The sequence below is a fragment of the Xiphophorus hellerii genome, chromosome 14 (assembly GCF_003331165.1).
Source record: "Xiphophorus hellerii strain 12219 chromosome 14, Xiphophorus_hellerii-4.1, whole genome shotgun sequence".
Lineage (NCBI taxonomy): Eukaryota > Metazoa > Chordata > Actinopteri > Cyprinodontiformes > Poeciliidae > Xiphophorus > Xiphophorus hellerii.
The window spans coordinates 23,494,945-23,521,140 of NC_045685.1; the positions used below are offsets into that span (position 1 = coordinate 23,494,945).

Below are 26,196 nucleotides of genomic sequence, written 5' to 3' on the forward strand. Positions count from 1 at the left end.
TCAAACAAGTGCTACGATGTTTATAAAATGTTAGAAAGTTATCCAGCCCAGATGTTGATCTTCAGGATCTTCTGTCCTGTTTGTTTTAGGTGTTTTCCTGCATCCAGGTAACTGATTGCAGCTGGGAAGGGGAACAACTGGGAAGCTAAATGCAGAAAATGGAACCAGAAGGAATCCTAAACAGAAAGAAATCTAACAAAACAAATCCAATACTCAAAAATAAGAAATAACTGAGCTAACAGAAGGGACAAAGAATGAATAAATGATGAAAATAAGAATACAAAACAGGAAATAACTGATCATAGCATGACTTAGATAAATGTCTGATTATCAGGCTGATGCAACACAGCCGCCTGATTAGGTAACGCAATAATTTGATTCAGGTGCGATGCATCAGACACTCGTCTGAAATATGAAGGACAGTAAATCCTGAGGACCAGAGTTAAGAAAACTGTGTTCTAGTTATTAAGACTACAATAAACATTTCACTTTGATTTATTTGTAATAAGCCACCAGATTTTATTGTACTACTGTGATCACAGTATAAATGATGATAGAAGAAATGATGTATGCAACTACATGGCAAAGCAATCACTTCCCCACCAGCACAAATACTGCATTCGAAAAACAGAAATTACAAACAGGATTCTTCAGGACATCAGTTAAATTAAAAAGTTATTTTTATCCCTAAACTGCCTTTAATCATATTTTAAAATGTATTGATATTAATTAATCCTGTTATTGAATAAACAATTAGAAAAACAGTAAAGTGAACAATTTATTGTAATTCTTTGGGGTTTTCTAACATCATTAATTAAAATGTGATAATAAATACATTTTGTCATAATGAAATAAATTTTCACATTAAGAATAAACGATATGATAAACGCCCACCCTTACTTTAAACAGTGAATCTGTCTTTTTAGAATTTGAATATAAATCTACAATTGAAACAAAGCAGGAACCATTAAATATTTAATTTGAACTTTCACATACCAAATAAATGAAGCTTTGTGATTTTTAGGAATATTATCACAGCCTTTGAATTACTAATCCAAACTAAAGAACTGATTTGTACCAGCAGGATATTTCTTAGACATTTTAAATGTTAGGAGTTGCATAGGAATGTGTAACTAGTTTAAATTTAATTGAAAATAACACACAAAACCAAAATATGTCTTAATAAAAGTGCACAACACCCACCTTGTTAATTCTCCTCTTGTCTTCTTCTCCTTGCAGAGCCACAAATTGCCTTCAGCTGATATCTGATCCAATACGAAGAGCTTTCAAACGTCAGGGCAGCGTTTGTACGGCAGCTGGAGGAAATTCTGTGTGACTTTTTGCATACTGGTAAGCAAACACTCCACTTATGATTGTTTTAGATGCTTCGTTTCGACAGGCAAATTCCACTTAAGTTGTATTTTAATTTGCATTATGTATTGACGCAAAACTGCAACGAATGGGATCAATAGTTTGAGCCAAAACGCTGAAAATTAAAGAAAAAAGTAAGAATATTTATAAGGGCTACATAAATAAAAACAAAATGTTTCCATGTAGATCTGAATCTGTTTTATTGGTTGATTGTGTCCATAAGCAAGGAACTTCTCTTTAGTTTTATAGTGCTGAGAACGAAGTATAAATATATAAACATTGAAGGAAATAACATAAACATAGGAATGAAGGAATTATAGTCTATCCTGACTAGACTGGCCATCAGCTGTTCTTTGAGTTCATCACATAGAAAGACTGGAGGAATAAATTGTTTCTGCTGCAGCTGATTTCTGCAAAAAGCTCTCTATAGCGACTGAAAGTAACAGTTAGTTTGTGTCATGAATGTGTGGGATCTGCAAAAAACTTTGAATTTCAAATGAGGAACATTTCTGGCTTTTCAAACTCAGACATTTCCTTGTTTTCTCTAGAAAATGTACGAGATTAATCTAAAAATTTCAGATTTTTTATTCTCGCAAACATACAGCTTTTTTCCACTCTGCCCCAATATGCCGTCGTAGTTCTGTCACTCTGTAAAGATTTCTATCTTCTTGACTGAAATACACACCCAGTAAATTTTCCTGCTCTGTGCAGAAACAGAAGCGGTAAAACCAGACTGCCAGGAACGTTACCCCAGTCACACATGGCTATTAAAACACAGCCACTTCTTTTTCCGAACATAAAAACGACTTCCCAAACCATATTACAAGCAAACCTTATGACCAGAACAGACAGTATGGCCACGATTGTGCAGAACGCCCTGCGTTTCAGTTGGCCAACCCTCTCTTTGCCCTCACCTGGTTCTCCCGGTGCTGGGCGAATCAGAACCAGCAGGACAGAAACGCTGAAGTAAGAGATGATGATCAGAGACAGAACCACAAGACACAAATCTACGACTGAGAATGAGTCAGCGTACATCTGCACAGTCACTCCCACAACGCTGAGCACCCAGACACAGCCGATGCTGACGTTCCTGATCCTGATCCCGCGCTCGTTTTTCAGTCTTAAATAGGCGATGGGGTGAACGACAGCCAGGTGGCGCTCCAGACACGTCAGGACGTGAAAGAACATCTGGCCAAACCAAGGGAGAGACGTGCAATGACCTCCCGTACGTATTATATAGAAATCGCCTTTGCAGATGCCAGCTAAGTTGAGGATGTAGCCGAAGACGCCGAGTATCTCCATGGCGACCATGTGGTAGGTGAAGCAGTCAGAGTGACTGATTGCTGCTGCGGAGGAGGTGGAGCGTCTCTGCAGCCACTGCTGGACACCATGATGAAGGATGAAGACCGACAGGGGCAGCATGAGGATGATGATGTTGATGTCGATGGCGATGAAGATGAAGGAGCTGGGCGTCGTCATGAGGCAGTAAGAGTATACGCTGAAGGAAAAGTCTGCTGCGGATGGGTGTGACGGACCGAAGGAGGCGTTGGAGGACGAAGAGTTGGTGACCATCTGAGAAAAAAAAAAATCAACTTGTATTCAAACTGTTTTATGTCCCTAAAACACCCAAATAAAGTTCAGTATTCTGGATGAAAACTCGCATTTTCTTTAAAATACGTTTTTATGAGACTGAATTCATCATTAATTTCCAAATATGACATTATAATAAACACTAAACTGAAACAAATTAAAGTTGCAAATGGCTGAAATCCATGTCTAAAACCAAAGATCATAAAACGTCTACAGTTGTATCAAGGATAAAAGCAGATGAAATGCTTTCTAATATATAATTTTGTGATGCTGGTAATTAGCATTAATTCATGTAAAAACACATCACTCTTTAAGAAAGAGGTTTATATGAACTTGTTCACTAATTAAAATCTAAAATTACATTGTTTTCTTTGTAGTGCTTAAAAATGCTGACAAATACAAACATGAGCATGAAAGGAGGCCCACCTTGTAATCCCCAAACTTTGTCTTACCAGGAATCAGAGCCAGGATGTCGACTGACGTCTGACTCGAATGTTAAACATGGCTGCGTCACTCTGAATGTTTCTGCCAACTCTTTCTTTGCATACGGTGAATTTGAGGTTTTACTTTCATGTTTTTACGGTTCATTTCTGTAGGCAAATTATTGCAATTTTGTTATTCGATTTCCAGGCAGTAAGAATACCACAAGCACAAAGGTGTTTTTTTTTGTTTATTTTTACTTTCCTCACATTAATCATTAATTTACATAGTTACGATCAGAAAACATAAACTTTACAGTTCAGTTTTTTTTTTAGTTCGTCTTAATCTTTCACTATCCAGATGCAGAAAACGCTCTGTTCTTTAAAACATCCTACATTTACTTGAAGAAACACATGATCCTGATTCAGTTCCTCAGAAAGAAACTAATGCAAACGTTGTGTAAGAAGGAAACATATAAACTCGTTGTTGTGTAATCTGCTTCGTCAAACTGGATGTTTTTTTTTTTAACTTCGCTTTCGTCTTCTCTGAAGTAAAAGCAGGGTTAAAATCAGGCAGCAGGGCAGAATAATCCTGAAAGTACATTTTAATAAAACACATTTGACTTCCTCCTGATGCATCATTCAGAATCAAAACCAAGTTACTCCAAGAACTCCCAGTAGGGACACAATGGTCTAGAGTGGCCTTAGATTTGATTTCCTTAAAAAATTACACTGATGTGTTTTTAAAGACCACCAACCTTTTCTATAGTAATTACATAAATTATTGCACTGTAATAAACACAATTTAAAAAAAACAACTTTTCTCCTTATTTTACCACTTAATTACAAAAATAATGTACAAAGATTTTGAAAACGTTTTTCATCACTTCATTTAGGTTTACTGTAATTATTTTATTTTTGCAATATGTTGTAATTTCACTCCTTAATGCTACTTAATTTCATAATAAATATTCCAAAGATGTCATACTTCAGAGGAAAAGAAGTATGACATCTTTTCCTAGAAAAAGAAGATGTTTTCTTTTTCTAGGAAAAAGAAGACAATAAAGAAGAAGTTTTCTTCTTTTCCTGGAAGAAAAGACTTTTTTTTAAGACTTTTATTTTCCATCCTGTTCACACATTCTGCCACTGGGTGGTGCTATAGATTATGTTGTGTTTGAATTAAAGTTTGTATTCTACAAAACAAAGAATGTGGTACAAAAAGGTGGATATAACAGGACAATAAGTATGTTTAAGAACTGAGACTTGATGGAAGAAAAGGGTCAAAAGAAGAAATCAGATGTTAAAAATACTTAAAAATAAGAAAAGGCATCAATGAATATAGTTTAATTCAATATTCACAAACCAGTACCAAAAACCAGAAGGGAATTATTTATAGGTTGGAAAAAGAGGGAATTGAAAAATGGGGAGTTAATGAAATTATGAAAATATATATATTTTTTTTACATTATGCTGATTAAGTTGTATTCCTTTTTTCAAAATATTTGTATTTAATATCGCATGCATGTAAGAATTTTTTTTATAACGTTTGTTATAATTCCTACTTTAAAAAATAACACATATAAAGTGTTGACTAAGATAAATAAATTAAAATATATTGTCTTAATATTTCCTTTTGGAATTCCTGCTGTATGTTTGGAGTTTTATTTATGCATTTTATGACCATTTTGCAGCCCTAAAGGCTATGTAATTTATTTATAATCCATGTGAGTTTTAACACGAGGAAACTCCTTCCTCCCAACATTCAGACCCACAGGGGGAGTTTCCTGTTTAGCTGTGGAGCAGCATGGGAGGAGTGAGGAAGAGGAGGAGTGGAAAACCCAGGGAGGAGAGAAAAGGAGCGAAGGAATGTCCGAGCCGAGGCATTGTGTTCGGTTATCGCAGCAGCAGGGAGAGGAGGGCGTGGCTCTGCTGGGAAGTGGAAACCCACCGAGGAGGAGGCGTGACTCGCTGACTTGGAGAGACTCGGAGCGGCTCGGCCATGTGGGGATGAGATGTGATAGATTCATCTGGATCACAGGAGGAAGGAAAACAACGCGTAGACGTAAGCTCATTTAAATTCCTGGCATTTTGGAAAACTCTTCTGCTCTGAAATTGGATTGCAAACTTAACATCCTGATGGGAGTTTGACTGACCACTTCTCCTCAAATCGATCTGCGTTGACTCCTCTTCAGTCCCTGAGTGCCTGGTTGACAGATTGGATATCTTAATTTGACACCTGACCCAGTTGAGGATGAGCGGAGCAGGAGACGTGGTGTGTGAAGGCTGGCTGCGAAAATCCCCTCCGGAGAAAAAACTGCGACGTTATGTGAGTAACATTTCCTATAAAAACATAGCAACCGCACATCATGTCTCAGGGATTCTCTCCTGAGAGTTTTCTAAATTAAACTCTGAAGTTTTCTGTGTGTGTGTGTGTGTGTGTGTGTCATCACTGTTGACACAAGGAGTCATTTCCTCAAGTCCCAGTTGTAAAGCAGTTAAACATTGAGCGCAGCTGTCAGCTGCAGCGACGTTTTACTATGATTAAACTTTACTTTGGTCTGTGGATCATCAATAAAGTTTTGTTAAAAGCTGATCTAAGACTTTTTACACACACAGGCAGAGAGCATCTTTTAAATACAAATTGGGTTTAAAACTTAAACCTTGGATCTGTTTAGATTTTTCCTGTTTTCTCCTCTAACACATAACAAAGACACACAGGCTGTTTAGAAAAAGCGACATTTTTATTACCACATGCTGTTTTTTGTCGGACAACAGATGGACTCACTTTCCAGTAAAGCAGCTTCACACACACCCCACATTTCTGACATGCCTCACCAGTGAGTGAAGCTAATCTCCTTTCTCCTTTTTCTCATGTTTTCTCATAATCTCCATATTTCCAGACAAACTGCTGTTTTCTTATCACAACCCTCCAATTCTTTCTCTTTCACTCGTTCACTGGACTTTCTCTTCCTCTTCTATTGTCGTTTGCCTTCCTTCCTTAGAAAATATGTGTGGAAGGGAAGTCTGGCAGGAATAATGACATGTAAAAAAAAAAGAGTATATTTGGACTTGATATGAGAATGGAGAAGATAATGTAAAATATAGAAATGCAGCTTTTCAAGTTGAGAATTTGGGATTATTGCACTTTAAAAACAACCCATAAAAGGAAAAAATAATAAACAAATTATCAAGAAGATTTGATTCTATCTCAATTATATTTGTAGCTGATTGAGTTTATAAGGGGAAAACAAGGAAGAAAAAGGAAAAGCAGACATTTACATGATGGTATCATCAGTGCAGTGTGTGGATAAACACGCTCCATCCAGCTGTGTTTCTGTTGTCAACACATGATCAAAGATCTACAGTCTGATGGCAGCAGCAGCCGTGTGTTCATGTTAAGAATATGGTTAAAGTTCCCTCTGTGGAAACCTCAGTGTGTGTGCTCGTGTGTTATGTAATAAACTAATCGCTCTCAGCTGGGCCTGTTTGGGGAAAAAAGAGGCCTCTCCCAGAGATTTGGAAACACAGAACCACCAAGCAGGACGAGGTAGATTTTGTAACTTCAACTACACTCGCAAATATGCTGCAGACACGCCCCTGAGGGCCTTAGAAGCGGGAAAAATCTGCCAATGTTATGCATTTCATACATTGCATGAGGCCTTTTTCTACCTCATGCAGTGTTTTTAGATACATCTCTTCCTCTCTTAGTGCTGGAGCCACTCAGAGCTTTTTAAAGCAAACTGAGATGGGCTGATCGTATCCAAACACCAGAACGCTGTCGTCGTTCTTGGCTTGGATTTTCAGCATGGGTCATCCTGATCTGGACAGCATGGTCCTGCTCTGCTGGACATCATATTTTCCACAGAGCTGTGCCACAATAAAACAAGAAACATCTATTAATGTTTATACATGTCTATGTTTGAAACTCTTAAAGCTTCAGTAATTATTTGTTATGTCCTGACAGGAAAACATAATCTGGGTAAAAATCAAGTTATCCACATGCTATCTGCAGAAATCTGTCAGAAACAACCAATCAGAACAAGGAGGAGGTTTCTTAGCATGTCAATAATGCTCGTGTAGGCGCTGCTCACCACGACAGAGCCTGCCATGAATGTGCAGGGTAGATGGCGATCACATATTGACAGTTATCCTGTAATAGCAACTTGTTTTTCCACTACTTGCACATTAAGCAGTGCATGGTCACCTGTCTTCTGTTTGGGAAACTGCAATAAATTAGACGTGACATTTTTTAATTGTTTCAGCGTCAAGAGTAAATAGATGGGGGGGAAATGTTCAAATTAAGATGCTGTGTTAATTTTAGTTTAGCGGCAGGAAGGAGGAAGTGTTATTTTAGAGCCATTGTGCCTCTTCCTGAGTTCAAAGGTCGAAGGAGGAAACATTAGGGAGCTTGAGGAGACTGTCACAGGAAGAGAGCTTATCATTATTACTTTCAAATCTTCCTCTCGAAATGAAAGCCGGAAAGGTGAGATAAAACAAAACACTTTGCTGCTTCTTCGTTTTAGCAGAGACTAGATGTATTAATTAGCTGCTTGCTATTTGATTTATTTTGTTTAACTAACAAACTATTACAGGCTGAGACTTTTTGACAAACCCCAGACAACAAAAACAGGACTTCCTGTACCGTTTCTTGGAGACAATTGCACCTCTCATCTCAAAAGTTGTGAATTTTAGGGTCATAGGTCAAAGTTGGGACAATGATACCAAAATGTGTTGTTGCAGTAGCATAGGAGATTGAGCCAGCAGGCCATCCTGCGGGTTTAGTTGAGGTGAAAAAAGATGAGGGAGTGAAATGTTTGATCACACGGATGCATTGTCTCCAGTAGGTGAAACCAAAGACCACACCTTCTGATTATTTCCTGACTTTATATAAATAGTTGCTGTCGCTGTTCTCTTTTTTTTTTTTTTTTTAAATACATTTACAGGATCTAAAACATTTACATTACTCAAAAAAGTGTTTTTTTATGTCTGAAATGTTGGTGAGTTTTATGTTTTGTCATTTACTGACTGAGCAGACTGTTTTTATTTACAGAGTGAGACGCTTTCTGTCTGAGTGGGTTAATTAGTTGGAAAGCACTAAAGAGAAAGGACACTTATTACTGTTTTTTTTTAACAGTAATAAGGTCATTTCAGATGAGATCTATTAGAGAAACAATCTTATTTTAGTACTTGTTAACTCCAAGTCTAATTATTGCTGGCGGCTCCAGGTGAAATTTTCTGTCTTACTCAGAAGATGAAACAGAAAACTGGCTTTTAAAAACCACTTTCACAGAATCTAGCACAGACGATAAAAAAGAAAATTCTTCCCTAAATGAAAATAGCTCAACTAGTTTAAAACGTAACATTGAATTACTAATATAGATCATTTTTATGGTTTAAACTTTTTCCTGGACATCCAATCCTTGGTGCAAAAACTAATAACTTTTAATTAACCTCAATGAAAACAATATGCTGATTATTCCAACAACAAAATACAAGCCGTTATCATTTCAAACTGACATTTTATAAATGTAAGATAAATAGCTCATAGTGAAACTTGAACAAATAAGTCAACTGAGCTACAGTGCTGAAAGATGACATCACTGGTTTCAAAGATTGGTTTGTATGGAGGAGTTTTCACACCTTAACCAAAGTGTAAAATAATTCAACTGTTAAAATGAACCTGGATCAAAATACAAACCACTCAAAAGTTTCTCAAGTTAGAAGGTGCAGGAAAATATTTTTCATGCAAGCAGCAGCCGCCCTGCTGCTTTCATTGGACCAGCAGCTTGAAGACAAACGATTATCAAACAGCCTGAGAACAAACAGGCACTTCCACTGCCATCTCTTACCAGCATTTCCTGTTCAGCTTCTTCCTGTCTGTGTTTGGAGAGAAAGAAAGGGGAATGTGCCTCAGAGCTTCATTGGCACAAACTTTGACCATATGAACACAGTAGCTGAGTTTTTGTGGAATCCTGTTGGTTTTGTTTTGAAACGCTGGTCAGCAGGGATAAGAAGGGATTTCTGCTTTTGGACGAGTTGAAGTTCATTTCCACACAGAGGAGCTGAACATTAGCACAAATAAACCAAAGCTTTTAAAAACTAATCTTTTTCCTCTGAATATAAGCTGCAAATTCACTTTAAAATGTTTCTCCATGCTCTGCTTCACACCTTTAAATAATCATGGTCACACTCTACCTACACACACACACACACACACACACAGTTTGTGAGTCATGTCTAAAATATGAGGTGTCATTCTGTGGCTCTCTCATGGAGGAAGATGGTCTGTACCCACAATGCCTGTTGTGTGATGACAGCATCCAGAGAGCAGCGTTACATTGAACAGCTCACTGTGTGTGTGCTATGTTTAGTTTAGTTTTTACGTTTAGTTAGAAGCATTAAACCTTGGGCATGAGGACAGCACCCGGCTTCAGTCAAAATAGTCATGTGTGTAGGAGTAAAAATGAAAAACATTCATAATCTGATCTTACAGTCAGCAGCCACTTTGTTTATGAAGTCCAAAAGTCTAGAGCAGCGATCTGTAACTTTTATAATTCAAAACTAAACTAATTGTTTAGTTTCACCTGCGTAAAACTAGTTTAAAGCAGCAAATGTTACCTGGCTTTTTGGAAAAAAAGAAAAAACTGTCGGGAAAGTGCTGGCAGAGCCGCTGCAGACGGCTGCTGAAGTGTGGCATGGTGATGAATTATTTGTAAAAGGGAAAAACTTAAACAACAGACCCGGTGTGAGCATGGCACCGAACTGAACCCAACAAAACAGAACAGAGGTTCTGCCACTCTAAAAGGAAAAGCCAGGGTGTTAAACGGGACTTATTAAATTGACTTTTTGCTTGTTTTTGTACTTCCGTTTGGGTCTCTACTGCTTCAAAAAAAAAATCCACCCAACTAGTTTTTAGGAATAAGTTACTGTTTTTGGTGTCTCATAAATCAGACATTTCAAAAACCTCCGGATTGCTAAGTCACAAATCAGATTATTACCCCTGAATTAGCAACCGCAGCTGAGCCCAGCCTGTTACTTAGCAACCGCAGCTGAGCCCAGCACGTTACTTAGCATCCGCAGCTGAGCCCAGCACGTTACCTAGCAAACCAAGCAGAGCTCCAGCACATTTGGTCAGCTGGTCTCTCGTGTTTACCTCTACAATTCAGAAAAAAATAATCTTTTGCAATAAGAGGATAGCTATATTTTCTATTATGAGTTGCTGGTGTTTGTGGAAAATGATTTAAAAACAAACTTGCATAGTTTTCAACCTAATCAAAAGAAAGATGGGTCTAAAATGTTACTGGTGCTCTGAGTGAAATGGAAATAATGAAATAACTTTACTGTCATGTGCTCAGACAAAAATAGGCAGTGAAATTTGTACTGCACAGGTTCTCTTCAACACCATTTAAAAAAAATTAAAATAAAAAACTAGTCACATACATTAAAAAAGTACAAAAAGCTTAAATCACACTCATTCTGTTGTGGAAATTAAACGAATGCATTCAATAGAAAATTGGAAAACTGCTAACACTTCTGCATCTGGTATCAAAACAAATTGATTCTTTTTAGCCAAACTTATTAAAGAGACATTATGGAGGCTCCAAAAAGCCACTTGAAGCTGCAGGTTGTTGACTCCTGGTCTAGAAGCCAACAGGCAGAAGAGCAGATTTTATTTTAATGTTGTTGACAAAAACTTCAATATCTCTGCAATGACTGAATTTCACCAGGCATGGAAAAGGCGGTGGTTCGTCCTGCGTAGTGGTCGGCTGAGTGGAGAACCAGACGTTCTGCAGTACTACAAGAACCAGCATTCCCGGCGGCCAATTGGGACCATCAACTTGAATCTGTGTGAGCAGGTAAAAACACCAAAATATGATTAAAATAGTGGTGTCGTCATGTCGTTCAGGATCAAAGATCCCATTTTAAATTGATTATTTACCAACTTCTCGAAGATGCAATTGTAACCAGCTACTACAGAGATTAATTTTATTTAGTTTAGGAGTCTCTTTAAAGTAAACCACTTAAAGAAAACCAAATGAACAAAAAGAATAAAACCTGCTGACAAAAACAAAAAGCAGCCAAAGTACAAGGGAAAAAATTGACAGACATTATGAAAACTTGAAGAGTTATTCATTACCCAAAAGTCTCTGCTTGAAGGAAATCTATTTTTAAAAAAAACCAGATGTTTGCAGTAGTATATTTCTGATTGTCTGTCAGGAGAAGCTTAGATAAACGCTTTAACAGACTTACAGAAACCTGACTCTCCTCATTTCCCACTCTTTCTTTCCTCCAGGTCGACGCCGGCCTCTCCTTCACTAAGAAGGAGCTGGAGAGCAGCTTTGTCTTCGACCTGAGAACCGAGGAGAGGACCTGGTACCTGGTGGCCGAGTCTGAGGAGGACATGAACCGCTGGGTCACGTCCATCTGCCTCCTGTGTGGCTTCAACCCTACCGATGACGGTACGACACAAAGCATGAGATAAGCCAAACCCAAAATGTCCCTTTTGCTGTGTTTTGCTTGCTTTTAGTTTGTCTGTGTGGGCAGCGATTGAGTCAGTGTGAAAACTGGTAGGAGGAGAAAAAGGGAGAACATGCAGAGAAAAATATGGATGAAAGGTCTGCTGGGTTGTGTGCCAGTGACTCAAATGAGATCTCAATAGTTCACCAGCTTCTTTCTATGCACCAACTGTGTTTACTTTCAGACTCGTGATTGACTAAATCATATTATAATTTTCTCTTTGTTGTTAAACTGGATTTGCACAGTGAGCACTCACATACTTAGCAAATCAATATTCACAAATTCATGCATTCGCAGATTTTTTTGCTCCAAATTATTTGTGGAAAATCCACCGATTGGAGGAATGGTTTTTGGAGACATGGTACCGTCACGCAGCTGCTGCACGTTTGTCAGCTACTCTTCCATGAAATCTGTTTATTTGGAGTAGAAGAAGCTCCTTATCGAAATACGGAACGATATTCTTTGAAAAAATCTGAAGCCTCAGTCATTGTCAGTCTTGATTTTCCTTCTGGTATCAAAAAGACAGTTTCATTCACACATCAGCTGCTCACTGGATAATCTTCCCTTTTCAGATTATTCTCTGTTGACCCAAGAGATTCTGTATATCAATGGTTTCTGAAAAGCTCACCAGCAGCTCTGCCATGTTCGGAGTCTCTTAAATTCTCTTTCTGCCTCATTCTGTTCGGTTCAGTTGAGTTCGGTTCCTTTATTATCCCCAAAGGGGAAATTTATTTCCCAACCAGGCATTTCAAACATACGAAATGACATAAAAGTGCACAGACAATGTTGGAAACAGACAAAGCACGCAAGCACCATAAATATAAAAGACAGAGTTGTAACTCACAAATTGAGGGATCTGGTTTCTGTGGGTACAAAGGAGTTTTTCCATCTATTGCTTTTACTCCTAACCTCCACCCTGAGGAAGGAAACGCCAAATCCTGACGCATCTTCGCCACAACTAGACACTTCACTAATGACCAGCAATTAAATATTACCAAATAAAGATGTCGTTAAATGTAGATGTCATGTTTTATGGGAGGTGATGATGAGTCAGCTGTGTACTCAAAGGAAACACGTCTTTTGTCTTTGGTTTGAACCGACAGCTGAGTACAACGGAGTTAGTTTAAAAATGCGGTTTGGAAAAGTAGCAACAACGTTTTGGTTGCATAATTTCTGCGTTGTATATTTTTGATTTGTGCAGACATAACACGGCTTTTTTCCTCCCGTTAGCTGCAGAAAGACAATTAAGGTCCAACTCTGCCTCCACCTCCGTGACTGCAACCAGAGGCACGCCTACTATCACCATGGTAACGGGGTCCATCCCACCCCCATACGACCCTGTGAGTGTGCGTCATCTGGAGCACGATAGCAGTGCAGAGGATGACTACCTGTGGCTATCAAACTGCCAGAGTCACACCAGGTAAACAACCAATAAAACTACATAAAAAAAACCTCCAACCTCGGATTTTGGTCCAAACTTGTATTAAATTAATAAATTAAGCTCTAATAACCATTCAAATGTGGGAGGTTGGGATCTTTACCAAGATATGCATCTAACTAAAACTGGTTTCAATCTTATGATTCTGAATTTCGCCGGTAGAGCAAAGGAAATGGTGATTAAACAAAAGGATTAGCAAATAAGTCCCCATGAGTTTTACTGAAGAAACTGTTTATTTCTGAGACTCATCTATGTTTGAACGACTTCTAAAAGATTTATCCTGAATAAAACCATCTAGAGAACAAAAGACCAACGAGAGACTCAGGTTTAGACTTGTTGCATGTAAGAGCGAGGGATTTGGAGTTCAACCTGGATCACACCCACAGGTTTCTACCACGGCTGACTTCTCCCACCGTCACGCTACAGTTCAGCATAAAAACACTGCAGGGAGAGTTCGCCTTCGCTGATGAAAAGATTTCCGTTCCTTCTGGATTCATTTGTCTCGCTGGACTGGAACAGTCAGAGAAAAAAGCTGCAGCCACAAGTTACTGGATTTAATGAGGCAAAGTTTGCACCAGGTGTAATGTAACACTTGTTTGTACCTTTATCTTCAGGCCTGCTTTGGGTTCATCCACCTCTCTTGAGACGGACTACAGTGGTAACCTCGACCCTCCTCCCTTGGCCACCTACTCCTCCTCCTCTTCCTGCTCTTCCTCTTCTTCTCTTCCTCCAACCAGCCTTCCACCTCCATCCTCGACCGGGTTCAGGTCGGCTCCTTGGACAGTGGTCGCCATGGCGAGCCCCCTCAGCCAGTCCCTGGACGCCACCATGACTTCCGACTTCCAGAAACGAGCCGCCCGGTCTCACGGCTACCCCTCCCCTCATCCCAGGAAGCACTCCTTAGATTTCCACCTGCGTCCAGCTGCCATAACACTCAGCGATGACAACCGCCCCAACGCTCATCCTTCAAGCACCACGAGTGGCTACCAGGTCCCCCGTCCAGCATCCACCCCTCAGCCGCCTCCCCCACACCGGCCCTCTTCTACGCCTAGCGTGGACTCGCTAACTCAGGCCGAGCTCCACGCCGCCATCCCGCCTCCTCCTCCTCGGCCGCCCAAGCCCCCCACCGTCACACTGCATGGAGAGATCGCCGCTGTTGACACAGGGCCTGGTGCACCACCAAGAGCCAACTCTGAACCAGAGAGGAGAGACGAAGGCATCAACAGAGGAGCGCTGACAAAAGGTAACGACATCATTGCTGAAGAATATCTCTGCAACATCAATTATAACAAATAATATTGTACACATTGGTTTCAGAAAAGGTTTCATCCACTTGAATCCACCCCTGAGTTGTTTTAAACATGCCAAACCAGTAGGGGGCGGTGTAGCACAAAGCTAAAACAAAGCAAAACCTTCAAAACAAACCTATGTGATTGCTTCAAAACAACCATGACTTCCTGCTATGCATTAAAGGGACGTGTTGGAGCCTATCAAGAATTAATTTATTTTTTGCTAAACTATTAATGTTACAGATCCAAGATTATGCGAATGGTAGATCTATTGTTGTTTATTGTTTGCTTAGACTCTCCTCCTGGTCCGTCAGCCTCCTGCTCTGATTAACAAGCTGCTATGGTTGATCTGATGGTTTGGTGAAGGAGTGAGGAGTGAGACAGTTTTTCTACCACAAAATTAACTTTTATATTTAAATATTTTGTATGAAGTCAACTAAGAGAATATTTCTGCTATTTTTATAAGTAAAGAAAACACTTTTTGAAACCAGAAAACTGAGTCGAAAACCTCCTAAAAAACTTCTCTGGCATTTTTGCAAGAGTAGCCACAGCAGGACCTGTTATGCAAAATTCACATTTCTGTTCTTCCAGTTGGGACTCTATTTTTTCTAAAATTCACATTTTGGTACTGTACTTCCATTTGGGACTCTATTTCTTCTAAAAACAGCCAAAGGACTTAAAAAAATACCCATTCAGTTTTTGGCAATAAGTTAAAGTTTTTTGTTATCTGGAAAATGAGGTGTTTCAAAAACCTTCAGAATGTAACGCCACACATCAGCAGGCGTTGCCTAATGGTGCGTTCACACCCAACGTGTTTCGAACGTCCGGCGTGTCTGATTTACGTTCAAAGTATGTGGAGGCGCGTCAAGGGCCCGTCGTGGCGCGCCGAGATTTGAAACCGTCAGGAGCGTCCAACGTGTCCGACAAATAGGAAAACAATGGCTAGAGCGATTTTCACGTGTTTGATGCATCTGACTGTGAGCAAAATGTCAGCCGTCTGTCCTCAAAGTGCACACACATCAAACTTGAAGCGTTGGATCCGTTTTTGACGTCCGTAGTACATTTGGTGTGAACGCACCATAACACCCAGCAACTCCAGTAAAACAGTTCGTTGCCAAGCAACTTCAGCGAACGGCAAAACCGAATGCCTGCAGCTCTGAGAGGTACATTAGTTCATTATTATATTAATACATCGGTGATAATACTTTATGTGTGTAGCACTCTTTAAGCAAATGTTACAAAATATATAAACAGAAATAATTAAAACAAAATGACACAAGAAATTAAAAATGTATACCAAAACAATTAAAATGTGAGACAAAAATTAACATGAAAGATTCAAAAATTAAAGGTGCTATTATTAGAGTAAACTTTAACTAATGATTTAAAAGTAGAAAGTGAACAAATGTAATTTTTAGGAGAAAGCTTTCCACAAAGTAGGACACCTGACCATAAATTAACATTAAATTGGATAAAAACAGTTGAAAAGTGTTGTTGTCTGAAACGACTCTCTGTGGTGCTAAATATTTTACAATTAAAATGGTTTATCTAAAAATGGCTGCATTTTTTTGGTCACTGCGGGAGTAAGATTTGTCGTGACCTCTGGAGCTCACAGGAGATCAGAGAACTACTTTTAAGAAGCTTTATTGTTCTCAGATGGCAGGGTTACGGATTTCATGCTTAGTGGAACAACTCCTGCTTGTGTTCAGAGTAATTTCACCAGAACTGCCGTTATTAAGAAGATGAGAACTTTACCCCGCAACCAAACAAAGATATTATTGTGTAGAAATTATTTCACCTCCTGTTAATTACTTTTGCAGTAACTGTTCCGTTATAAAGAAGCAGCATGAACATTGAAATGAGGAGGATGTTTACAGTTGTCAACATGAAATATGACACACAGTTTGGTTTGTGCCAGCCTCGTCTACGTCCACATCTCATCAGGCTCGGTTTTCGCTTTAGACATGTGTGCAGAGATCCAAATAATACCTAAACAACAGGTTTTTATCTTTTGATTTTGGCTTATTTCACTTAATTTTGGAGGAATCTATGTCGACACAAGGAGGATGTTGATGAACTCACATTTTAAGATGCAAGTTTTTTAATATCTGGGTTTCAGGGAGCGAATCTGTCTTCATTCCTCGGCCTCAGTCTGACAGAGCCACCATGTTTGAGTTCAGCGAGAGCTTCAACACCTACTTTGTGAGTTACCACTTTAAATGACGCAATCGTTTATTTTGTTGCTCATCTTTAAGTCATGTTCCCTCCTGTTCTTTCTTCCTCCCAGTTTAATAAAGGCATGGTACCTCTGGGAAGCCTTTGTTCTGAAGATGACGATCTGGATGAAAGTTATGTTCCCATGAGCGCCTCCACCAATGAGCCACCGGTTGCAGCGAGGTGAGTCAGCATTAAAACACTTTGTCGTGTTGGTCAGATTTTGAAAAACGTTTTTACACCAGTTTATATCAAAGCTCTTCTTTCAAATGAAGCTAATTTTAGGAAATGGCTTATTGTTGAACATTTAACGGTTTAATTAAAGCAGAAGGATGTAATATGACTTATAACCAGAACAAAATGCATCTCCTGCGAAGATGCGGGGTGGATGCTGTTAGCTGAATATTGCAGAAACGTTTGAGACTCGCAGAAATGTAAGAAATGGAAAAGAAGCAGCAGAATTAAGCAAAAGCCTGCAAAACACAAGTAGAAAATCTGTAGAAGAGGAGGGAAAACATTCAGTCAATGCAAAAATCCAACACAAAGGGTATTAAAAATTTGTGCAGAACTCTGTTTACAAAGCTAAACTGTAAGGTCAGAACAGCTTCTGAGCTAAAATGAGCTTAATTGTTAAACCTAGTTGAAATACCAACAGTAGCCTCTAGGTTGGGACCTACAGTAACATACAATAAAAAACTCATGCAAAAACCAAAATTAGCTAAAAAGCTAAAAGGAGCAAAAATAATAATAGCATCTATTAGCACTAGCTTTAATTTTTATCTTTTTGTGTGTGTGTGTGTGTGTGTTTTTAAGAAGCACTCTGAACTGCCTCGCTGCTGAAATGTGCTACACAAATAATCTACAGTAACATGTTGGTCTACATGTTACTGTAGATTAACTCGCTTGACTTATAGCATGTTAATCTACAGTAATACAATCCACACAGTGTGGAAAAAAACACGTAAAATCCAAAATTAGCTAAAAAGCTAAAAGAAGGTTGGATTTAGTTTTGAAAGGATTGATGGAATTAGGGTTCAGCTATAGGATCTAGTTGCTGGTTAAAGATTTTATACTTTAAAACATTTGCAGAAACTTTGTATTTTTTAAATTCTAATCTAACATTGTTTTTAATCCAGGGCTAATCCAGGGGGTCCATCAGACTTTACTGCTGAGCTCCAAGATGGCAACTACGTCCCAATGACTCCATTGACCTCCTCCCTACCTGCTTATCCCATTGCTGCTACAGGTGACCTGGCATTGCTGGGGAGGCAAGTGCCTCCGCCGGCCCACATGGGTTTTCGTAATTCCACAATGACTCCAGTCATTCCCTCCACCCCGCCCCTGCGGAGGAATACAATGCACAACACCAGCGTAGGTGAAGCTGAAGTCGTTCCTCCTCCAATCCACCGCAACCTGAAACCTCAGCGGAAAGGTCAGTGGCAGCTGGTCGGGGTTATTGTTGGGTTATTATTGTCATGATGCACTGAGACTTCTGATATGATGAGGTTATGATACAGAAAATGATACTTAAAACAACAATCGTCTTTAGTCAAAACCACTACTGGGGTTTTTTTTGTTCGTCCACAAACTGATGCTTCTTAAACAAGATATTTTACTTTACATGTTTCTGATTCTGTGATTTGAGATAAAAGGACTTTACATTTATTACCAGAGCAAAAATAAGAAAACAGGTTGGTGAGCTGGTCTGCTGCATCTTCGCTTTAAATGCCTCAAGGCCTCCCTGGAATGCAGAGTTCAGTCTTATCTCGTTTTGGTGTTTTTAAAGGTTTTTGTTTTAACATTTAAAACCTAACTGGTTAGATGAAAAGCAATCCATCCCAGTTCTTTATTTCAAAAAATATTGTTTTTCCTGTTTGGAATTTTCTTTGTCTTTTTGATGTCATCTAAAAGCACTTTGACAATTATCTTCTGAAAAGTGATATATAGTTAACATTGCCTCGTCGTTCTGATTGCGTAAAACAACTGATTTGTTAAAGTCTAAGATCATAAAGTTGTTTTCTACCTAAAATGATGCTTCTGCAGGAGTTTGTGGCAGTCAGTCTGCGGAGAAGAACAGCAGCCAGATCCCTGCAGAGGCCACACATAAAACAAAAGGTACAAACTTCAGTCCTGCAAAACTATCTGGCTTTAGAGTTTTGAGTTTGACATTCAAATGTATCGATTAAACACATCTAATGCTAGTGAAGATCTTTTATATTATCGATGTATTAGAAAACATTATTACCTCTTAAGTTTTGTTTAAGCTTTAGTCTATCATCGACTTACTGAGTCATTTCGAAACAGTAAGGAGTTCATAGTTCCTTTCCTCCGTCTTGTGTAACTCTGTCATTTCATGACTCTCCTGTTCCCAACTTGCCTCTTTTGATTTTAATTATTAACCTGCACCCAGTTTACCTGACAAGTCTGCAGAAAAAGGTTCTGGCAGCAGCGCACATGCAAACGAACATCAGGAAACCTAAAAGCTGCAGGACATGGAAACATTAATAATTAATGTTTGTGTTGGTCCTGCAAACACTAAAGATGCTGACTTATATTTGGGATTTGCAGTTTTATGCTCTTAAAACAAGATTCCAGAGAAAGGACAGGACTCAGTTATTTTCACTATTTGTACAGTATGTTGTAGTGCTGCCCCCTGCTGACATGATGCTGCCACTGCATATGATTTAGAAAATATTTTTGGGTGCGAAAATTATTGATATCTATGGTAAATTAATTTGCATAATTATTTATCATTACATTTTACTGGGTCACATCCAAACAAAACTACACTTATTAACATTGCCCTGAATGTCTTGAATGTTCTTCGTGTATATTTCAGTAAAACCAGCTCCTCTGGACATAACTCCGGTGTCGCAGGACTGGCAGGAAGTCCCGCCTCCTGTTCGCTCACCTGTCACTCGGACCTTCACTCGAGGGTGAGTTGGCGTCAACATTTTTGCTGAAGCAGGAAGAAATAAATATATTTAGCCATAAATGTGAAGCGCTCTCTGAAAGACGGTGAAGAGCTGCAGCTGCTTTGCTCTCTGCTTCCACCTTGTGGCCGTAATTTAGTATTACAGTATGTCATATCTGCTGTGAATGAATGTGATTGAATATAGACATCTTCAGAGAAGTAAAGTAAGTTTGGTGGGGGAAAAAATAAAAGCAATGAAGTGTCAAAAAGTAAAAACTGTTTTTGAAAGAATCCTTAGAAAATGATCAATTATTTTATAAATTAATTGTGTTTTTTGTGTCTCAGTCCGTCCATTCGAGGGTCATTCTGGCCGAGCTCGGCCCAAAGCTCATCCCCATCCTCTGATTCTGATGACCCCGACGACAGCTACGTAACCATGGTGACCTCCAGCCTCAGTCAAAGTGCTGGGGAGCAGGTGAAACACATTTTATCATCTTTGATCACCAAATGCTTATTTTTATGTCTGGTATTTTGTTAAAATCTGAATGTTTTCGTTTGCAGTCGCTGAGGAAGATGCTGCACCGCGGCTCTGAGGGTGGAGTCAGCAGCCCGTTGGTACAACGAGCTGAAAAACAGGTGGAGTATCTGGACCTGGACCTCCACACAGGACGATCGACACCAACAAGACAGGTAAAATATATATATATATATATATTATTTCACCAAAATAAGAAAAATTAGCTAAAAATTAAATTTTGCGTACTTATTACTTTAAAAAAGTAACTTGATAACTCAAATCTAAGTGATTTATTTTACCTGCTTGGAGTTTGTCCACTAGGGGGCATCAAAGAACCAACTGTGTTTATAAAGTTCAACAAGGGTGTCAAAAGTGTGGCCCGGGGGCCATTTGCAGCCCTTGGTATGATTCTGTGCGGCCCTTGTTGACAGTTCAAGAATCACACAAATTTCACTGATTTAAAAAAGGATGTAGAAAAATTCAAAATAATCTTATAATAGAAAATTTACACACACAAACTATTTATCTTTTAATTACAGAATCATTGCCTTTCATTTTAAATTGATGGTACCACTAACATTAAGAAACTTTTACTACAAAAAAAAGAATTTGATGCTTCCATTTATTAAATTAGGCTAAATGAATAAGTACTTTTTTTAAGAAGAGGGGCTCAGCTAATGTTTTTGTAGTCTAGAATACATCTAAACATACTTTCTGCATAGAAACCAGGCTAATTCATTTTATCAATATATTATGTATTTTGTTTGCATTTATACTGTAATTATTTTTGCATTTTTCACAACAAAAGAGATACAACTCTATTTTTAACTTCACAGTTGTGGCTCATGTTGCAAAGAGTTTGGACACCAGTGCATTAAGCTTAACTCATTAGAGATATAAATTAAAACTCCATGTAATGAATCTTCTCTGTGTCTTTAGAAACGCTCCACAGCAGAAGGTGGGCCCAGCAGCAGTGATCACGCTGCAGCAGGTGATGAACGAGCGCGCGGCGACCACAGGCGGGTGGACTACGTGGTGGTGGACCCCAAACGGACCAAGGCCCTGAAGAACACCCGGGAAGCGTGGCATGATGGGAGGATGTCCACAGAAAAAGAGAAAAGCTAGACATGCTGGGGCAAAAAAAACTCCCAGCTGTTTGGATTAACTTCCTCACTATCAGACAAACAGACATCAATGTTTGTTTAAAGCAATAAATCTTGTTTTCTTTCTTCTTAAAGGGGCAGTATCATGTATTTTGTATCAAGTACCTATGTTACCTTCTGTTGTAAAAATTCTACTTATGTCAAGTATGACGTAAAAAAAAAAAATTACTTTGTAAATTTAAGCTTTGAAATTGGGCCTCTGTGTGTTTAATAGACTCCTGCTCTTTCTTTCAGGAAGTCGTCACAACATGGCTCCTCCATTAACCCTTTAGCATCGTTTTCACCAGCATTTCACTGAAACTCTCAGCACGTGTGCAGTTCCACCAGGTGTTTGCTAATTTCTGCTGGCTAGTCTGGAGGAGCTTAGTGGGGGAGCTGCTGAGTGGGGAAAAGAGGCGACATGCTTTCGGTCCCTTCAGGCGCTGAATGGTTGCCATGGAGATTAAAGGATTTCTCAAACATGCTTGAAAGAATCTGATGAGGGAATAATATAACATGAAGTAAAGCACAAAAACGTAGATTTTTACATGATACTGCCCCTTTAAAAGCTCAACCAGAATGTAAATCACAAGTAGCTCATCTGAATTTTTTTTAGCATCCTTGTGGTAAAAATAATTTATTTTAAATTGTACAATTACACTCCATGGCCACTTTATTAGACACACCTCAGTAACGCGATTTGTATCTAACTTTAGAAAAGCATTAATTCTTCATGGCTTAGAGATTTAATCTATGTTACCAGAACAACATCATCGTATTGCTGCTGATCCACTTTTATTATATTTATTCCAAGTTCTGACCAAACCATCTGAATGTGTGAATATTTGCACCACAGTTGCCTTTTCTTTCATCTTAAACCTCACAGCTGCTGCTCACTGTGGATTTTCTGTTTTTTGAATCATTTTCTATAAACCTGAGACGTGGCTGTCTGTCTGATTTTCTATTTCAGTCCACCCTGTGTACCTAATAAAGTGGCCAGTGAGCGTAAATCTTTGCTTGTCTAAAATAATTTACATTAATTACATTTTAGGCAACGTTGATGCTATGTCTCATGGAGGGAGTTTGAGTACGTTTTTCTGACATACGTTCAAACAAGACGCAGATTTTATTTTGTGTTTCTGCTGATTGAAGTTTAGAATAAAACAGAAATTAGCATTTTTTTATGTGTTAAAACATGAACAACAAATGTTTCATAAATTAGTGATTACTGCAGGATTTGTGTTTTAAAGATATTTTGGATGATATGAGTTTTATGATTATTTGTCTTGAACAGTTGGAATAATACAAAAAACGCCTTACTGCCGTTTTCAAGAACAAATAAGCTTAAATTCTGCTTTGGTCTTTATTTTATCTTACATTTGATTTAGCATTTTGACATTTTTTCAAAGAGAAGTATTAGAAAAAAGTAACATTGCTGCCCTGGAAACAATCCTTTTCCAGATTTAATATTCGGAATAAACCTGTAACAGACGAGCGTAGTTTATCCAGTTTAATTTAGTTAATTATCACACAAACATTACCTGCAGCAGAAAGTGAAATAAAAATTAAATACCTGCAGGCATTTAATTGAAATAAATGTAATTCAAGTTAAAATCAGTTGAGTCAAAACAAACAATGTTATATTTGAATTACCTTGATGAATGTTGGCTTAGATACATTATTAACTATTAAAACCGTAAATATGGACAAAATAATTCAGGCTATTTTACATCAATTATAATCATCAGTATCATGTTTGTTCCAGCCTGAAAAATGAAACTAAGGGACAAAGTTGATGTTGGCATTTCTTAAGACATATATACTTCTCATGCTACTTTTGTTTATATTGTTATCAAAACCCAGAAGTAAGTAAAAAAAATGTCCATCGCAATAAAAAGAAGAAAATCATCTCAGGGTTTTTTCCAACATAGTTTTAGCAAAACATCTCTTTAAGCAATTTCAAAATCTAAAAACAATTATCTCAAAGAATCCACACTTGTAGGTCACATCACCATCAGCAGAAACAATAAAATCCAGCAAAATATAATAAAAAAAGTGTCAAATATTGAAAACAAAGAAGCTGTGAAATGTAAATTCTATGACTTTATAGTGTTAAATGTGGATATAATATGTAACTGTTGAATATTGTGATTAAAGAAATAAAATAAAATGCATAACCTCTTTGTTCTTCTCATTTCTTTACTAATTTAAACTCTTTTTCGATCTTTTACCACCTTTAAGATTCTGTTGGTGTTCCTAACACCTTCAGAAAATCTTATTCTCCATTTGATTTTAGCTAATGTTGACTTTCAGGCTCTTCTGGTGCCTGAATCAAACTTCATTCATTCTGTTGGGCATCCAATATGGCAGTGGTTTTCCACACATGAAAAATAACTGAAAACAATCACAGTATAAAAAAATACATTAGATATAATAATCTTTCTTCTTGGCAATCAAGTTTAAAAAATTAAAATGATGTCAGTAGTAGCAGTGCTCATGTAGAAAGATATACACACTGATTTTCTTTACAAAGTAAAGTTTTAGATTAAATTCAATTTTTAAGAGAACCAAAGAAAATGTTTGAAAATAAAAATATATCATTTTAGCTTGTTAAAATTATTATTTTTCCTTGCCATTTACTGAGTAGTATTTAAATATTTGTACATTTAAAGCAGTGGTCCCCAACCCCCTGCCGCACAAGAAATAATTAAATATTTCTGTTTTATGTATTATTTGGGTCTGGAGGATCTTTTATTTTGAAAATCCTTTAACCGGATTCACTCGGTTGCGTCTTGCGTGCCAACGTTGAGCCACAAACAGCAAAATGAGTCAGAAACAGATCAGATTCTTTGGAAAGTTTCTTTGTGAAGGGAAAAGGCCCAGAGAAGAGACAGGAGGATGGATTTATCCCGGCAGGTGATTCCCACAGTCCAAGCTCTGCATGATTTGGTGACCGGATGTTAATGAGGCAATGAAGCTTCAAACTGCTTCGCCACTAGAGACCAAGAACCCTGAGCATCAGCAACACTTCCGGTGTCATTGTCTCTCATCTCTCCCAGATAGAACCGACTGGTTGCAGAGAAACGAGCTCAGGGCTCCATTAGTCGTTATTGTGAGTTAGAATTTTCACGAAAGTAAAATGTTCGTTTTTGTGGTATATTTTGAAGGGATATGTAAACGTTACCATAGCGACCAGAGACAGAAACCGTTAGGGCAGCGGCGGAGATGAGGAGAGGAGTAGAGCTTTAGGTCTGGTTCACACGGCACGATTTTAGGATTGTCGGCCAATTTTCCAAACCTCTGTGGCCACAGAGCCGATAAAAGTCCAACAGGTTCGGTCGGTTCGTGTGTCCAGCCACACCAGGAGCAACACACCACACGAACCGGTTCCACTCACGAACATCCCGGTTCCAGAAGAAAATCCAGTAAAACCCCCAACATACCACACATGAATTTAGAATAATCAAACATGGATGACGATGTAGAAGCAGCAGTGATAGTTTGTGGCTCATTTTAAGAGATAAAAGACGAAACAAAAAGAAAAGGCGTTTGATAAAAGATGGCGGCAGCAGCCGCTCTATTTGCTGCACTATGATTTAACATAACTATGTTTTTTCATAGTTAACATTTTTAACTGAACATAACCACATATAATAAACATATATAAAAATGATCTTTACATATAATAATAAACATTTCCACATATCACCTCTGATGTTCATCGGACTCTCAGTTGCCATGTCAACTGTTTGGGATTCCTCTCCGTTCTTACGTCACCGCGCTTTCTGATTGGCTACCAGTCACATTCAACAGGTTGAGTTCTCGCTCCCAGTCGGGGGAAAAAACCCCACAGGCTGAGATAATTGGGCATATTCAACACACCACACACTGCAGGACGTTGTAAGATTATCGTAAATGGAAAATAGGGGCAAAAAACAAAAAGGCTTTAGCGGGAACACCAACATGCAGAAGCATTATCTGACCGGAATCGAGAAGCGCTGCACTAGGGTGAGTTTTATGAGAACACAGCAGGGGTCTCAAACTCCAGTCCTCGAGGGCTGCAGTCCTGCAACTTTTAAATGTGCCTCTGCTGCACCACACCTGATAAGAATGATCATTAGCAAGGCTCGGAAAATTGATCTACACAAAGAGGAGGTAATTAAGCCATTTCATTCCAGTGTTTTGTACCTGTGGCACATCTAAAATTTGTTGGACTGTCGTCAAGGCCTGGAGTTTGAGACCCCTGGAATATAGTGACTATGATGTCTAAGATTTTTGGATTTCAGAAAGTTTTGTTGTTGCTTCATCCAGTGCAAAGGTGATGACAAGAACAAGGATTACTGATAAGTGAAGAACATCTTTGTCATATAGCACCATCTCTAAGTGATGGTGCTATAAGTTCAACAGAGATGTGAGGAATGTCGATTAGGTGACAGGTTTTCTCATTCTTTCCTGCTCCCTTCAGTTGTTTGTTTGCTTGTTTTGTCACGACTGCACTACGTAGATTCAAACTTTTATTTTTTCGCACATTATTTTGTCTGTTGTGGTCTAAAATTTAAGCTGAAACTCATTTTGGGATATTTATTTTAGAGATGTGGTATGATCCAAACAGATTGGGTGACACTTCAAACCTGGACTGGATTATTCTACACCAATAGCAGAATATTTCAAACCTAGTTGTGATTTGAAAAAACCTTTATCTGAATTGTGAAACTTCAGCAATGAGAAATTTTAAAACCCTAACCCAAGCTTCTGTAGTTCCAAAAAATAGAAACATCTAATCAG

At 38.4% G+C, this 26,196-nt stretch overlaps 1 protein-coding gene across 3 annotated transcripts; it reads left to right on the top strand.

Annotated features, from left to right (window-relative positions):
• The first annotated feature begins 874 nt into the window (after positions 1-874).
• Positions 875-23,590, top strand: LOC116732462 (GRB2-associated-binding protein 1-like). Of its 3 annotated transcripts, XM_032582625.1 has the most exons (15): positions 929-1,350; positions 5,147-5,442; positions 5,573-5,706; positions 11,108-11,236; positions 11,674-11,839; positions 13,128-13,317; positions 13,950-14,578; positions 16,744-16,826; positions 16,912-17,021; positions 17,975-18,270; positions 18,882-18,953; positions 19,678-19,774; positions 20,098-20,227; positions 20,314-20,442; positions 21,209-23,590. In XM_032582625.1, the coding sequence occupies exons 3-15, from the start codon at positions 5,632-5,634 to the stop codon at positions 21,392-21,394; spliced, it is 2,292 nt and encodes a 763-aa protein (XP_032438516.1). In that variant the 5' UTR covers positions 929-1,350; positions 5,147-5,442; positions 5,573-5,631; the 3' UTR covers positions 21,395-23,590. The 3 variants fall into 3 exon arrangements, with proteins under 3 accessions (XP_032438517.1, XP_032438515.1, XP_032438516.1); XM_032582624.1 differs by having other exon boundaries at positions 928-1,350; positions 5,147-5,706; XM_032582626.1 differs by lacking the exon at positions 18,882-18,953 and having other exon boundaries at positions 875-1,350; positions 5,147-5,706.
• Positions 23,591-26,196: the final 2,606 nt, after the last annotated feature.